The sequence below is a fragment of the Neophocaena asiaeorientalis genome, unplaced genomic scaffold, assembly GCF_003031525.2.
Source record: "Neophocaena asiaeorientalis asiaeorientalis breed wild unplaced genomic scaffold, Neophocaena_asiaeorientalis_V1.1 scaffold135, whole genome shotgun sequence".
NCBI lineage: Eukaryota > Metazoa > Chordata > Mammalia > Artiodactyla > Phocoenidae > Neophocaena > Neophocaena asiaeorientalis.
In genome coordinates this window covers 1,951,265-1,967,852 of record NW_020175190.1, presented here as the reverse complement: position 1 = coordinate 1,967,852, position 16,588 = coordinate 1,951,265, and the positions used below count along the sequence as shown (strand labels likewise).

Sequence of the window (16,588 nt, the reverse complement as noted above, 5' to 3'; positions counted from 1 at the left end):
AAAAATCCTTAGTGAGGAGACAGAATAATGTAACGTCTCTTCTTCTTAAAAGTCAAGAAATCTGCCACATTTTAATTATTTGACAGAGGGCCAGTCACTGTCTGCCACAGAATTCCGAGGGACTTGATTCTCATTGTATTCCAGGTGAATGGTACCCTCGAGAGTTGTGTAATGCTGCTCCAGGCAGGTAGCCCACCCATTCTGAGGCTGTTAGGAAATCTTGCTTGTGTTTCCATTTTGTAACACAAGAGGGAAGCATACAGCTATGAATGATTTGAAATAAAGCAATTCTATATAGATAGCCCTCTTTTTACCAGAGGATTTTTTTTTTTTTTTAGTATGCGGGCCTCTCACTGCTGTGGCCTCTCGCATTGCGGAGCACAGGCTCCGGACGCGCAGGCTCAGCGGCCATGGCTCACGGGCCCAGCCGCTCCGCGGCATGTGGGATCTTCCTGGACTGGGACACGAACCCGTGTCCCCTGTATTGGCAGGCGGACTCTCAACCACTGCGCCACCAGGGAAGCCCTACCAGAGGATTTTAATACATAGTTCCTGGTAATAGCCAGAATATGGGAAAATATTCTGCTAACTCCAAATGAATGTTCTTCATGGATTTAAACAAAAAAACTTTAAAGGATGCTCCAAAAAGGAAATAAGATAAAAATACATATAAAAATTTTATGTGAACCATACTCATGGTTTTTTTAGGTCAGGATGATTGAATATTGGTGATTTCTTATTAAACAGGAGTCTTCTTGACATGTGCATTTTGTATGAAAGTAATTCCTAAGCCTTGAGCATCTTCAAGTTGGAGAGACTGTTTTTAGATTTAACCACACAAGTTAAGAATGGTATTTGGGGAGTGGGGAATGCCTTCCAAAAATTTTCTCTCTCCTCTGAACACTCAGAGAACCCTTGCAAGCTCCCAGATTTTACTCCTTTTAAAATGATTTATTGACTTATTAATCTCTCCTTTTAGATCAGGAGATTGATAACTTGAGTCTGTCATCTTCCCGTGGTGCACAGTGCCTGATGATCTGAATGGAAAAGTCAGTTCACATAGTAACTGCTGGACATATGGGTGTAAGCAGAGGGCCAACAGACTGGCAGATGCTAAAGGATGTACACGCTCCTAGGCAGCGGTTTTGTTTGTTTTTAACTTCAAAATGTGCTTCTGGAGTATTTTTTGAACCTGGGATTCTGTACAACTCTAAACAAACCATTTGGTCCTTGTAATTCTTCTGGCCTTGTACCTTTACAGTTTAATGTAGTTTCTCCTTTTCTTTAAAGGACACTTCCTAACTCTATTAAAACATATGTACTCATAGATAGCTATTAAATGCAGCTACACGTTTTCAGATTGGTTCAGGGTAGTCATAAAAGCTAACTCTTATGTAGGACTCACAGGGCACTAGAACCAGCCAGTGCTAAGCTCTTTATACTTACTAACTCATTGTACCTTTATACAACAAACCTGTGCAGTAGGTACTATATCTTTCTTTTTTTAGCTCTCTTTAAGAGATGCATTTTTTTAAAAATTGAGGTATAATCAACATATAACATTGTGTTAGTTTCAGGTGTACAAGCTAATGATTCTAGATTGCAATACTATGAAATGATCGCCACAGTAAGTCTAAGGAGGTGCTATTATCAGTCCCCGTTTCAAAGGTGAGAAAATCGGGGCGCTGAGAGGTTAAATACTTTGCCCAAGGTCTCCTTGCTGTTGGCTGAGGTTGCTCAAAGTGTGAAGGCAGGAGGTTTCTTTTCTTCTTCTTCTTCCCTGGATGGGACAGCAGGTGGAGCCTGCCTCAGAGCTGGCAAATGGGAGCCATGCACTACAGAGCCCTGCTCAACACACTGAAGCGTGCAGGTGTGGCAAGTAATAGAAACCCAGTCTGACACACTGAGCCTCTAAGAGGACTGTATCATAAGGCCAGAGGGTCTCCTGAAAGCCAAGGGCAGGGTGGGCACTTGGGCCTCACAAGAGCCTGAGGCAAGAGGAGCCCAGGCAGCTAGCCTCTGTCTCTCCTCTCTGTTTATCTCAGCACATCTGCTTCATTTTCCTCTCTCTGCTGACTCCATTGTCAGTGTAAGTTGGTGCGGGGTGTGTGTGTGTGTGTGTGTGTGTGTGTGTGTGTGTGAGAGAGAGAGAGAGAGATCTTAGCTATATACTCAAACTCCTATGAATATTTCAAGTTTATAAATCAAATGTTTTTTTACTTTATACAGCCTTTGTCTAACAAGCAAAACTTTGAAAATATTCCCATTGTTCTCATATAATCTAATAATGATAATAGCAGATACTTGTGTAGGGTACCTTATGCCAGCAATGGTTTTAGAATTTTCTGTATATTACTTCATTCAGTCATGACTGCAACAATAAGTGAGATAGGGGGACTGTTGTTCTCCCCATTTTTACAGATGGGACAATGGAAGCCCAAAGAGGCTAAGTAACTTGTCTGAGGTCACACAGCCAGTGACTGGCAGAGCTGGGTTCCAACTCTTGTCAGTCTGGCCTTAGAATCCATTCCCTGAAATATTGCAGTAAACTCTCTGCATCTGATGATTTAAACATACAAGTATGGTACATTCAAAGTTTTCTTGAATGATCCAATAATGTTTATAACTTTTATAAAATTCTCTTACTTGAAATCATAAGTCAAAATAAGTTACTCACCTATATCTTATAAATTGGACTCACAGGGCCGATCTATTAGATAAACCAATATCCCAGAGTCTCTTAATATACTTAAATATAGATTTTCTCCCAAGCTTATTGCAAAAATATTAATACTATGATTTATTATCTCTCTACTACGAGTTTGATTTACTTCATGTCTACACTTAATTCTAAATCTTTTTATGTTAAGAAGTGCCCAATCCCCGACTTTAAACTATATCACAAAACTACAGTAATCAAGACAGTATGGTACTGGTACAAAAGCAGAAATATAGATCAATGGTACAGGATAGAATACCCAGAGATAAACCCACACACATATGGTCACCTAATTTATGACAAGGGAGGCAAGAACATACAGTGGAGAAAGGACAGCCTCTTCAGTAAGTGGTGCTGGGAAAACTGGACAGCTACATGTAAAAGAATGAAATTAGAATGGTACCTAAGAACATACACAAAAATAAGCTCCAAATGGATTAAAGACCTAAATGTAAGACCAGACACTATAAAACTCTTAGAGGAAAACATAGGAAAAACACTCTGACATAAACTACAGCAATATCTTTTTTGACCCACCTCCTAGACAAAGGGAAATAAAAACAAAAATAAACAAATGGGACCTAATGAAACGTAAAAGCTTTTGCACAGCAAAGGAAACCATAAACAAGAGAAAAAGACAACCCTCAGAATGGGAGAAAATATTTGCAAATGAAACAACAGACCAAGGATTAATCTCCAAAATATACAAACAGCTCAATATCAAAAAAACAAACAATCCAATTAAAAAATGGGCAGAAGACCTAAATAGACATTTCACCAAGGAAGACATACAGGTGGCCAAGAGGCACCTGAAAATATGCTCACCATCACTAATTATTAGAGAAATGCAAATCAAAGCTACAATGAGGTATCACCTCTTGCCAGTCAGAATGGCTATTATCAAAAAATCTAGAAACAAAAAATGCTGGAAAGGGTGTGGTGAAAAGGGAACCCTCCTGCACTGTTGGTGGGAATGTAAATCGTTACAACCACTATGGAAAACAGTATGGAGATTCCTTAAAAAACTAAAAATAGAACTACCATGTGACCCAGCAATCCCACTACTGGGCATATATACCCTGAGAAAACCATAATTCAAAAAGAGACATGTACCACAACGTTCATTGAAGCTCTATTTACAATAGCCAGGACATGGAACCAACCTAAATGTCCATCGACAGATGAATGGATAAAGATGTGGCACATATATACAATGGAATATTACTCAGCCATAAAAGGAAACAAAACTGAGTTCTTTGTAGTGAGGTGGATGGACCTAGAGTCTGTCATACAGAGTGAAGTAAGTCAGAAAGAGAAAAACAAATGCCATATGCTAACACACATATGGAATCTAAAAAAAAAATTGGTACCGATGAACCTAGTTGCAGGGCAGGAATAAAGATGTAGACATAGAGAATGGACTTGAGGACCCGGGGTGGGAGGGGGAGGCTGGGGTGAAGTGAGAGTAGCATCGACATATGTACACTACCGATGTAAAATAGTTAGCTAGTGGGAAGCAGCAGCATAGCACAGGGAGATCAGCTTGATGCTTTGCCATGACCTAGAGGGGTGGGATAGGGAGGGTGGGAGGGAGGCTCAAGAGGCAGGGGATATGGGGACATATGTATGCATATGGCTGATTCACCTTGGTGTACAACAGAAACTAACACAGTATTGTGAAACAATTATACTCCAATAAAGATCTGTTTTTTTAAAAAAAATCTTTTATCCCAAGCAATTAGGAGTTACCTTTCCAATGGAATTGGGGGTGACACTGACCAGAAATCTGGCTATGGAAGCACCCCAGTCCAGAATGCCAGTGCCACCAGGGGAGTCTCAAGTGGCTTGTGTTCAAAGACCACAATCCCCAACTCTCATGTCTCACGAGTCTGCAACCCTTACCCACTTGAAAAGATTCATCTAACCTATATTCTGCCTGAATCTACTCTGAATTCTTTTCCAGTTCTTCCTATACATCAGGCCCCCAGCTCTTAGGGATGCCTGAGTGATCCAGAGTTGGATCCTGCATAATATTGTCTCATATTCTCATGTATCATCTGGCTGCCAGTTACAATTCTATATATATTCTCATGACACGACATCCCTGCCCCACAGCGCCTGAGTTTACCTGTATTCCCAGTTCAAGAACTAACTGAATCTGACTGGCACACTTTTGAGTCCTAATTCTAGATTCCTAGGAGAAAAAATATGAGTGATCCAGCTTTGGTCAGGTGTCTGCCATTGGTGATCATGGCCTGCCATCAGGGTCCTGCAGTAGAAACTTGGCCCTAGGTATCCACTGTTGTGGGGTGGGATAGGGGACAGTTCTCAGAGAAGAGAGAGAGTGAACTGAAGGGGTCAGATGAAAGAGCTTGTTCGGGTAGTGTCTTCATATTGGAGGAAGATAACTTTAAAGGGCCCAAACTGGCCAAGACTCAAAGTTGAAGTCCTTTGTAAGAGGAGCAGGTCTTGACAAGATCACAGAGACCAGGATCCTCAGAGCCACCTCAGCTGCAGAGGCAATCCTTTTTTGCAAGCCTTGATTCATCTTTTTCCAGTCTCTCCTCCAAGCTATTTGATGCACTACTGGCAGCCATTCAACTTTCCAAAAAATAGCAGTTTGTATTCCTCCGACTTAAAAATTTCCATAGCTTTTGGTGTCTGCAGAATAAACTTTATTGTGATTCATGAGACTCTATAATCTTGCCCCAACTACTTTTCAGCCTTACCCCATCACTACAACCTCTTGCGAGCCATGGCTCTGTCCATGCACCTCTGGGACAGCACCGAGGCCACCAGGCTGTGATGGCTCCTCCGAAATGAACTTAAGAACAAAGGTCCGTTCGCCTTTTTTTCCTGTCCCTATCACCCCTCAGAATGTGAAAAAAAATTCATATCTTTACATCATTTTCTAGTTCACAAAGGCTTTCACAGATATTCGGGGAAGTCATCGTCCCCCAAACCTTGTGAGGCAGGTATCATTATCCCATTTTACAGATGAGGACGTTAAGGATGGAAGGGTGAGGGGCAGGCATTTACTGATAATCTGCTGTATTCCAGACACAGGTACTAAGTGTTTTCACACCTGTTGCCTGATTCAGTTCTCAGAACAACCTTGACAGCTATCCCCATCTTACAGGCTCAAGTAAGTTAACTTGCTCGAGATAATACCTCCCCATACATTTTAGAGTGCAAGATATGAGCCCTGGGGATTCCCTGGTGGCGCAGTGGTTGAGAGTCCGTCTGCCGATGCAGGGGGCACGGATTCGTGCCCCGGTCCGGGAGGATCCCACATGCCGCGGAGCGGCTGGGCCTGCGTGTCCGGAGCCTGTGCTCCGCCAAGGGAGAGGCCACAGCAGTGATAGGCCCACGTAACCCAAAAAAAAAAAAAAAAAAAAAAAAGATATGAGCCCTGGTTGTGTCTGGCTCCTGAACCTGTGGTTTTTGCATTATCCTGCAGTGCCTCTCCTGGGGCTGGCATTCACTACATGCCTACTTACTGTTGGTTGGAGAAATGAATGATTTTTCCCAGCTTTTGTTTCCTGTCACTGGGGTCAAACACCCCAAGCACTCAGGCAGGCACCTGCAGCTGTCACAAGCGCAGGGCTTTGGGCTGGGGGTCTAATGGGCCCTGCTGCTTTTAGCCCAGTTAGTAGCTTTCTTTCTAGTGCTTGTGCTGAGAGAAAGGGTTACCAGTTCTATCCACTATGCCCACACCTGTGGCATTTTCTAAAGAATAATTCTTGGTGTGAAGAGGCGAACCTTTTCAGGCCCTGGGTCCAGCCCTCCCACTGGCCCTGGGGCACAGCAGTTAGTAACCCAGTAAATATTTGTCAATGGCAAAAAAACAAAGAAAGGTAGAATGAATAAAGGATTGGCAAGTCTTCAGTTTCTGCTGTGTTCTACTAGGAAGGCATCATTGCTGATCAGAGTGGGAGCTGGAGTCTTTGCGAGGCTGGGAGCGAAGGGGTTCATAACTCTGCCATTGTGAAATTGATTGGACCCAAGACCAGTATGAAAGTTCCTTGTCTGAAGGGAATAATCCTTAAATCTCCTGCATGGTTTAAATGTAATTTGTGTCATTGTGAAGGAGTACTGGCAAGGCAGGCGGATTCATTAGGCCAAATTGGGTTCGCTATGCTCGACAGTAACGTTTCTGAAGATGAAGTTCAACCTTTGCTGGAGAGCTCAGACAAATGAGTTTCTTAATAGCTGGCCCACTTAGTCTGAGCGTCTTTGGAAGCTTAATGTTTTTAATGCTGCTTCTTTTTTACCACACTTCACAGTCCATCTAACATTGCTGCTTCTGGTAATATTTTTATGTGGGGTTGAATTCTATAGTGTCCATAAAATTATGACCCAGGCCCATCTTTAGAACAGAAGTTTTTCTAGGGCAAGGATTATATCGTTTTGGTTTAGTTTTGCATGTTGACAAACACCATGCTGACACGTGTAGTTGGTGAAAACATTGCTCTTCATTTTGGGGTACAGAACTCTCTCCTTTGGAGCCTTAGATTTGAGGTGCACTTAAATTGCTGGATATTCATTGGCACGTGCAGGGGCCATGAGAGATGGGGTCTTTTCCAGTCCATGCCTCGCCGTAAAGCTGGCTCACATACAGTGAAGTAAAAAAGTGTGTGTGCCCACACGGACATTCCCATCCAGGAAGGGGGTGCTGGGTTCACCTAGTGACCTGATTCCCCAGGTTTCACAGGTAGGACTTCCCGATGCTCAAACACTGCTGTCTATTTCCCTTTGTGTTCAATAATGTGTTAAATATGAAGATGTTCCACTGGGGAGCTATATTTAAAAACTTGGAAGTGAGAGGCCATCAAATAATGAACCCCAAAGTGGCATATCAGCTATTTGGAGAGTTAGGAGTAGAAGACCACCAGCATTATTGTTTGCAGTGATTCTTCTAAACTACTTTAGAATATATATTTTTTAACCTTGAAGAATCAGAATACTTATGTTTGGAATACTTTCTGTATCAGTCAGTTTTTAGGTGGTTAGAAACTGGTACTAGGCCTAGGAACAGGCTTAATCCTGGAGAAGTGTAGCTCTTACAACAGTTTCAATGTAAAAAATATTTTTAGAAACAAATTTTAGTTCATATGAAAACACACTGCTAAGCTGAGGTGTTCTAGTATATGACGTGGCCACTATCTTTAAAAAAAAAGAAAAGCAAGCATTTACCATCCTTTGAAATAACACCTGCTGGATCTTATGCTGCAAACAAACCCATTTTGATGCTGTGGGTTTTTTTGTGTTGAACATCTATCGATTTTGAATTTTCATAGTTATGCCTTGATTCTTCATCATTTCTCATTTTACGGAATTGATTTGCATTGACCATAAACTGTAAATAAAATAAGTGAATGTGTGGGAAAAGCCCCCAACAAAACATTACTCTTCTAGTTCTGGCTTCAGAAAGAGCTTCGAGAGAAAGCGATCGATCACCAGCAGAGAACATGCTGGAATGTGTGGGCAGAGAAGTTTTAGTGGGGATATTGGAGCCCCTTTGCAACGAAGTGTCCCTGAATCTATGCTGGGCTTTCAAGACCTTGTTAAGGATACTACCAATTACATGGTTGGTTGCTCTGTTATTCCCAATGAAAAGACTGTTGAGTTGATATTTCATGAATGCGGATCTATTATTAAATATGTCAAGACACATAGACTGGCATAATTTGCGAACCTATCTAAAATCAGAGAAAACTGGCCATGGAACTTAAAAAATATGAATTAAAAAAATGCATTTGTAGTAAGTTGAAAAACATTGGGTGTGTAAACTACTGTTCATAAAGGAAGCTTACTTCATAAGAATTTTGGTTTTAAACTTGAAATAAGAGGGAAAAATAAGCTATAAAAAGCAATTGTCTTTTGGCTGACTGGTTTTCAGCTTAATAGACGTGTCCTGTGAATTGTTATAATGTTATGTCTCGAGGTCCTCTTTTCAGGTGGGCCAGCCCTGTTTGCCATTTGAAGGAGACTAGGCTTCCTTGGTAGTGGCCTGCTTTCTGCTCATGAGCCCGTTAGCTCTTCTGGTCCAGTATGTGTAGCCCCTGGAGCACAGAGACATTCTTGCCTCACAGAGGGCAGTCTGCTGCTCTCAGGGCCTGTCTGCTTTTGGAACTGGCTTGACAAATTATTAGAAAAATATTCAGATTTTGTTTCTCAAGAGATTACTACTTTTCCCTTGAAAACCTGACTTTTATGTGCACATCAAACTCCCCAGACATGTGGCGTAACTAGTCTTGATTTACGTTTTAAGCCTTGTTAACAAGTTCACCAAAACCTTGACAATGGAGCTTCATAATTGACAACTTTTGCTGAGCCAGATAAAGAACACAACATGTATGTACTGAAATAGATTATTAATAAAATCTCAGGGATCAAATGGGATGAGGTAGAATGTTTTTAAACATCTTAGGTTCTTCAAATGCAAAGGACTTAAACTGCTTCACTAAAAATGTTTTCTTAAAAGTCAAATACTTAAAACTGAGAATATGAATATACAAATTTTAATCTTATGTTCATATTATTTTTCCAAATAATAACTTGATCAAGCCTCATGCGTTCAGAAAAACTTACTTCCTTCTCCCCCTACCACACACACACTATTCTGCTTATGTTTTCAAGGATTTGGTGCATCTTCATCCCTACTTTTCTATAAGTTCAAGGGAATGATGACCAAGCTGTTGGTCATTCAGGGCATATTTGTGAATCTCTATTCTTCTAGAACTGAATACTTTTTTGTTAAATCTCTGGTGGCCAGTGAATAAATCTGTTCTGTTAGATGCTTTTTTTCCTTCTAACTGGGATTGCATGTGGGAAGTAAAAAAAAAATCACTTGAGTATCAAATACTTAAGTATCAAAATGACAGTGATGAAAGGAAACCAGAGGTAACTGAGATCTTTCACTTCCATTTTAAGATTGACCTTTAACTTGTGAGATGGCCTGGAACAACTTTAGCTGCAGATGGCCTTCTCAGTGGTGACTGCCCAGAGAGGCTCAGTTTTAAGGGGTGTCAGTAGCAGAGAGCCTGGTGGGAGCCACACCAGGTGTCTTGTTAATGATCCTGCCTCTTAGGACTGCACTTGCTCCGTCTTTGTCTGGCTCTGAGAGTGGAGCCTGGAGGCCACCTGGTGTTTGTAACTGAAGTCTGCTGCATGCAACACCCTCTGGACCCATCTCCACCCTAACAGGGAAACGAGGCAAAAATAATTGAAGGGTATTTGGCTTGGTTATGTGGGCAGACTGTCCTCATCAAAACAACTTTGAAGATCTGTGGATGTGGGTGGGTGTTTGGTCTGTAACTTTTTCACACGGGGTGACGACAACAGGAATTAACTCTGCTTCGTCATTGAGAGTGATCTTCCAGGCAAGACCTCTGTTTTAGTTACTCGGCCAACACTGTTGCAGATTCAGTTTGGACAGACTATTTGGGGGACCCTTGGCTGCTTTCTGGGCACCCTCGCTGAGCCAACTGGTGGAAGTGAAAGATGAGTGATCCTGATGAATGGATTTCTGGGAAATACAGAAAAATGGAAGAAGGTCCTCTCCCTCTGTTGACTTTTGCTACAGCTCCCTACTACGACCAGAAACCAGGAACTAGTGGATTACGGAAGAAAACCTATTATTTCGAGGCAAAGCCATGCTATCTGGAGAATTTCATCCAGAGTGTATTCTTTTCCATAGACCTAAAAGATCGCCAGGGATCCTCACTGGTGGTTGGTGGAGATGGGCGGTATTTTAATAAATCAGCAATAGAGACAATAGTGCAGATGGCAGCTGCCAATGGGGTTGGTATACGATAAGTATTGCTATGCTTCTGGCTCTCCACATAACCTCTTAATTTTGCAGAAATATACACAAGTACAAAGATTTGTATATTGTAAACACCTCAATGCTACTAGCATCCAATTAAGTTTCATTGTGACTTCAGAGATTGTATATTGTGATGTTACCCCTGAAATTACATTAGTCACATTGGGATATGGGAATGTAAGCTTAATTTCTTATGTTGTGCTCTGTGCCTGTTGCTTGAAAAAGTACCTGTTGCTTTTAGACATTCAAAGCGTACCCCAGCCTTAAGCTGTCTTATCTACATTCAACTAGTTTTGAGGGACACTCTGTCCTGTGTATGAGGCTCTGATGAGCAGCGGAGAGAAGAAGATTTTGTTTTCTTTCAATGGCTTCCTTGTTGAAGTTCAGTCACTTGTCAAACAGGAAAACAAAAGCCAGGGCACGCTGTTATTTGTGGATCCCGGTAGTTGTGCAGAAATGCTAGGAGGGAATTGGAAAATGTTAGGTGTGAGCTCTCCAAGAGGACCTGTTACAGGGGAACCCACTTATAATGACCTTGGACACAAAGAAGCCCTGTGTGTGGTGAATTTGTGCAGCAGGGTAGAGATAATAACTCCTGTAAGACTATAATATATGGAGGCTCTGCTAAAGCTCTGCATCGTGAAAAACTGTGTTGCCTGAATTAACCAAATCAGAAGGAATCTTGCACCAGGAAGCATTGATGTTGATAATCTAACAATTTGCACAGCCTTACTGATTTACGGGAAGGCAGGCATCAGGACATTGCTGTTTTTGCTCTGCAAATTCCTCTGTGGGACCAAAAATATATTTTTAGATTTTAGATTACAGTTAGCAATAATTTGGAGCACACAGTCCTTCAGTACTTACACATTTAAAAAATCTGTTTTAGTTCCTTTCTGGAAGCAATTCTGATGCTGAGAACATAAAAATTTAGCATTGTAGCCAAATGTGTTGGGCATTCATTTTCAGTCTGTTTTAACAACACACTAAGAAGGTGTGATTACAAAAGCCAAATTAAAAAAAAAGCATACGTTATCAAATTTAGAAGAGTTTGTAGATCCTATTGTTTATGTGAGGTTTCCTCTATACCCAGTTTCAGAATGAAAATGCCTCTCATGTAAAATTTGCTGATAAAGTACTCAAATACGAAATTATGACACATACACATTTTTAAGATAAAATGTGACATGCTGTCAATTTGAGGAGAGCTGCAAAGGGAACGAACGGTATTAAGATGCTTTTAATCATTTGGGGGAGAACGAATGGCACATTATTTCTCCGAATATATCTAGATTGTTGAGTGGATCTGGTACACTGTCCCCTTTGCTGTGATATATTTGGCTTCATTTCATTTTTGTGCAAAGCGGAAGGCTATGGAAGACGTGGTAGGAATGTGTGGTAGGAATTCAGGCAGACGCTATAGACTTTCTCAGATTTACCATCTGAAGGTTTGCTAAATAATGCAATTAAGTGATAATACTTGACTAAATATGGTAACTGCCTATTTGTTAGAGCTGTGACAGCCCCAGCAATATTTTCAAGTCTTTCCAAGGACATTCCTCATTAAAAATAGTGTTGCATTTAAAACAGTCACACTACCCAGCTGACTTACGTAAAACGTTTAGTGGACCCATAAAGCACTTTCATCTGATAAAACCTATCAAATCCTATATAGTTTGATTTCTTTTTCTAACATATCCTAAATTCTGACTATTTTAACATCCCTTTGATTGTGGGCAGAACTTTAGCGAGGCAATCTAAAGGAAAGAAAATTTATTGCCACAGATTTTGGTAGAAGTCAATGTTCCTTCCTCAGCTTTGTCAATACCTACTCCACCTATGAGCCGATTCTAGGAGAGCTTCTCAGCCTAGTGAGCTACATGGAGACCATTTCATTTCTCCCCTTTAGTACAGTTTTATCTGGTACATTTACAGATAATGGAATACACTCTGCCTTTGTTTTTGTTTGCACAGAGCTGTCTGCATTTACAGGCAATTTTAATGTACAAAATAAAACATTGGTGGGGCCCCGTTTATAGTACGGGTATGTCATTCAGTCCCCCGAGCTTTAAACCCAGAGATAATTTTGGAAATGAGAATAGAACCTGTGTGTATGACTGGCAGAGCAAAGAAAATGGAACTTGTTTTTTTTGTTTGTTTTTGTGTGAAACATAAAACACCAGGCCCTATTTTCAATTAAAAGGAATATTTTAAAGTTTGCTCCCTGTCATGGTTAACTATCAAATATGGGGTTGGGGGGAGAGTGAGGTATCCAGCTTGGCAGCAGGACGTGAGTCTTACGGAAGGGAGTAGAGGGCCAGGAGGAAGGGCAGGAAAGGCTGCTTGGTGAAGGACTCTCAGTGCGGGATGAAGGGGTATCTTTAAGTTGGTAGACACTTGGGACCCAGGGAAGGGTTGTTTTTTTTTTTTAATTTTCCTTTTTGTGGTAGAGTATACCTAACAAAATTTGCTGTTTTAACCATTTTTAAGTGTACAATTCAGTGGTATTCATTACATTCACAATGTTCTGCAACCATCACCACAATCTAGTTCCAGAACCTTTTCATCATCTCATCCAAAACTCTGTACCCACTAAGCAAGAAGTCCCCATTCTCTTCTCCCCCCAGCCCCTGGCAACTTTGGTTTTACTTGCTGTGAATTTGCCTGTTCTGTGTCCTTCATATAAGTGGAACCACACAATACTTGCCCTTTTGTGTCTGGCTTATTTTACTTAGTATAATGTTTTCAATATTGTTTGTATTCAATATGTTTCATATTGTAGCATGTATCAGAATTTCCTTCCTTTCTGAGGCTGAATAATAGTCCATTTTATGTGTATACCACGTTCTGTTTATCCGTTCATCTTTTAATGGACATTTGGGTTGTTTCCACTTTGGACTATTGTGTATAATGCTGCTGTGATGGGTGTGCAAATATCTGTTTGAGTCCCTGCTTTCTTTTTGTGTCTATACCTAGAAGTGGAATTTCTGGATCATATGGTACAGGGAAGGTTTTTGAGTAGGGGAGGGACACAGTTAGAACTATGGTTTAGAAAGATGAACTAGGTGGGCCTGAGTAGGTCAGATAGATTCAGCCAGGGTAGGGCAAGGGAGGTACAGGTGGGAGAGAGGCAGGGGAGGTTGAGTCAGGAGCTGTTACAATGCTCCAGACATCCTTAAGGGGAGGAAGATAATAGAGTAATATCTCCCCAATATCAGGTTGAGGATTAATATTGCTGAGGATAATTCGTGGAAAAGAGTCTGCTCTGGAAGGGAATATTTTGGCCAGCTGTACCTATTCTTGGGCTCAGGAGAAGGAACCTACCATGCACTTCCCTTGCTTCTCTTGACTTTCTCTCTTACTCTTACCTTCTGGTATAGTCCTCTCAGTCTTGGACCATTCCTGACTGCAGATTTCACCGTAAGGAATGGTAGAATTAAGGGGTGACTTGGGTGGCATAGCTTAATATTCATTTATCGGTTTCCCCTTCCACATTAAGAACATACAGAATCCAAGTAAAAGTCAGCGTGCTTGATGGGGAAACACTGTTTCCAGATAACTCCACCAGCCACTCTGGCTAATTAAACTGACATCTGTAAGCTCCTCTCATTGAAATTATGGAACTGCTCAGCCATAGGCTTTTATTTTCATCAGAACCACACCCGGAAACTGCTGGAAGGGTGAGATGTTACCATTACCACTGTATTGAGTCAGGGAGCTACCACTTCCTGAGGGAGGCAGAACGTAAGAAATATATTAGGATAACAGAAATTGTTCAGAGAGAGACACATGAGAGCCAAGATATGCCTGCAATGAAGTGGCTGCCTCCTGAGAGGTGGCTGGTAGTGGAGAGGGTTAATTATAAGGCAGTCGAGCCGTTAGTGACCTGCGGGAAGGTGGCAAAGCTAACAGTCCCAGAAAAACTTCCCCAGGGAATCCAGGTATCTCATTGGCATTTTCAACATTAGAAATGCATCTTCCACCATCAAGTCATTTCTTCAACCATGTTTATCTTGGGTGGGGCAAGAAGAAATAACAACTGGAAAACTTAAAAACATCCTCGTCCCTTCCTTCTTTCAGAGGGGAGAATGGAGGAAGGGCACAAACTCCTTGTTTTTTAAATCTTTTCATGTAGCAGTCACATCTTCTCTAGTCAGAGGAACGGACAGAACTTCTTCCTTCTTTTCCAACTTGCGTCGTGTTGAAACAGATATAAATTACTCTCATTTTAGCAAAGGAGTTGTGCTGATACCATCTGTGAGAGAAATGGGAAGGTGAGTTAAGAACGCAACAGAAGTACCACCTGCAGCTCTTTCATGTAGGTGTTCTGGCTGGTTTACCCAGTAACACTCCCAGCATTCCCTGCCTTAGGCCCAGGAGGTAGCTCAGGTACACCCTAGCGTGGGTAGGTGTGTCCTGCTTTGAGGAACCCCCAAATCCAAGCTTGACTGGAAACATAAATTTATGAGATACATTTTGTAACATTTCTTCATGTAAAGTTTGCCCTTTTTACTTTGTCAGATATTTTAGTTTACAGAAGCCTTCTGTTTGGGTTAGAATTCCTTTAACTAGTTAAATTTATATTCTCTTTCCCAATGTGGATTGAAAGTATGATTATAGTGGATAAAAATGTGGGTTTTCTCACAAATTTTTAATGTATCCAAATTATGAACCTAGTCTGGAAAGGCTGTGTTTTGTTTTCTTGCCAAAGCCTTACAGCATCCCTGGATCATACACTACAAAGTCCTAAAAAGCTATCTGAAGGAATGGCTTTGTTCAGCAATGCTGATTCTACTTCAGTAATAATATTACTCAACGACAGCAATAAAATACTCTACTTCGGTATAATAATACTATTAACCCAAGCTGTTAGATGTTCATTAAAGGACATCTTTTCTTGTCCAGTAGAATATTTCTTTGTCCATCTGGCTGTTCTGGCATTTCTGTGCAGTAGCTCTGGATTTATTAACATTAAAGTGTGTGTTCTGGATTTCTTCTCCTAGATCGGTCGCTTGGTTATTGGACAGAATGGAATCCTCTCCACCCCTGCTGTATCCTGCATCATTAGAAAGATCAAAGCCATTGGTGGGATCATTCTGACAGCCAGCCACAACCCAGGAGGACCCAATGGAGATTTTGGAATCAAATTCAATATTTCCAATGGAGGTGAGTTTGCTGTCATTTTGAGTATAGCCAATTTTATGTTCTGTAGGACACACTGATAACCAAGGCCTTGGGAGGTCAGGGTTCCCGTTCTGATCCTTAGCAAGGGAGCTTTTTGTTTCCTTTTGGTGAAAATGAGATGCTTCTCATTTTGCTGTACCTGAGTATGAGAAGCCGTGCATGAATGATCATTAACGTAATATTTCCTTTTAGAAAATTCCGACTTTGCTGCTTGAATGGTGGCATGGCAGATGTGCTAGTAAGGAGGAGTTGATGAACTTTGTGCTCTTTGTATTTCCATGTCAACTGTACAAAATGACCCACTGTTTGCTGTTTGATTTCCAGGTCCTGCCCCGGAAGCAATAACTGATAAAATTTTCCAAATCAGCAAGACAATCGAAGACTATGCAATTTGTCCTGACCTGCATGTAGACCTTGGGGTTCTGGGAAAGCAGCAGTTTGACCTGGAAAACAAGTTCAAACCCTTCACAGGCATGTTTACTCTTCTCCTCTGTTGCCCACTACTAGTTCCAGCTTGAGGGATTTGCCTTTCAAGGTTTTAATAACATGGGTCTTTATCTTTGGAAAGATTGTGGTCACCAAGCTTTGCAGGCATTAATTAGCAGGTCTGGAAGTCTAGAGAACTGGGCTCTTTGGGCCCTGCTGGGGATCAGCTGTGTGACCTTGGGTGAGTTGTTTCCAAAACTCTCGGCTTCAGTTTCCATACCTATAAAACAAACGGCCTTAAGGAGAAGACCTGTAAGATCATGTTCATAGCTATCTTTTATTGAGCTTTTATTGTGTGCCAAGCTCTTCACATGCGTTATCTCATTTTATTCTTACAGTAGCCCTGTGAGGGCAGCACTGTCAGTATT

The 16,588-nt window shown here is 41.3% G+C and overlaps 1 protein-coding gene across 1 annotated transcript in view; it reads left to right on the top strand.

Annotated features, from left to right (window-relative positions):
- The window catches only part of PGM1 (phosphoglucomutase 1), a 56,036-nt gene that overhangs the window by 13,505 nt on the left and 25,943 nt on the right, over positions 1-16,588 (top strand). Inside the window, exons 2-3 of the mRNA XM_024764767.1 lie at positions 15,554-15,716; positions 16,059-16,205. Of these exons, the coding sequence (XP_024620535.1) occupies positions 15,554-15,716; positions 16,059-16,205 (310 nt within the window). The remainder of the gene's footprint in view (positions 1-15,553; positions 15,717-16,058; positions 16,206-16,588) is intronic.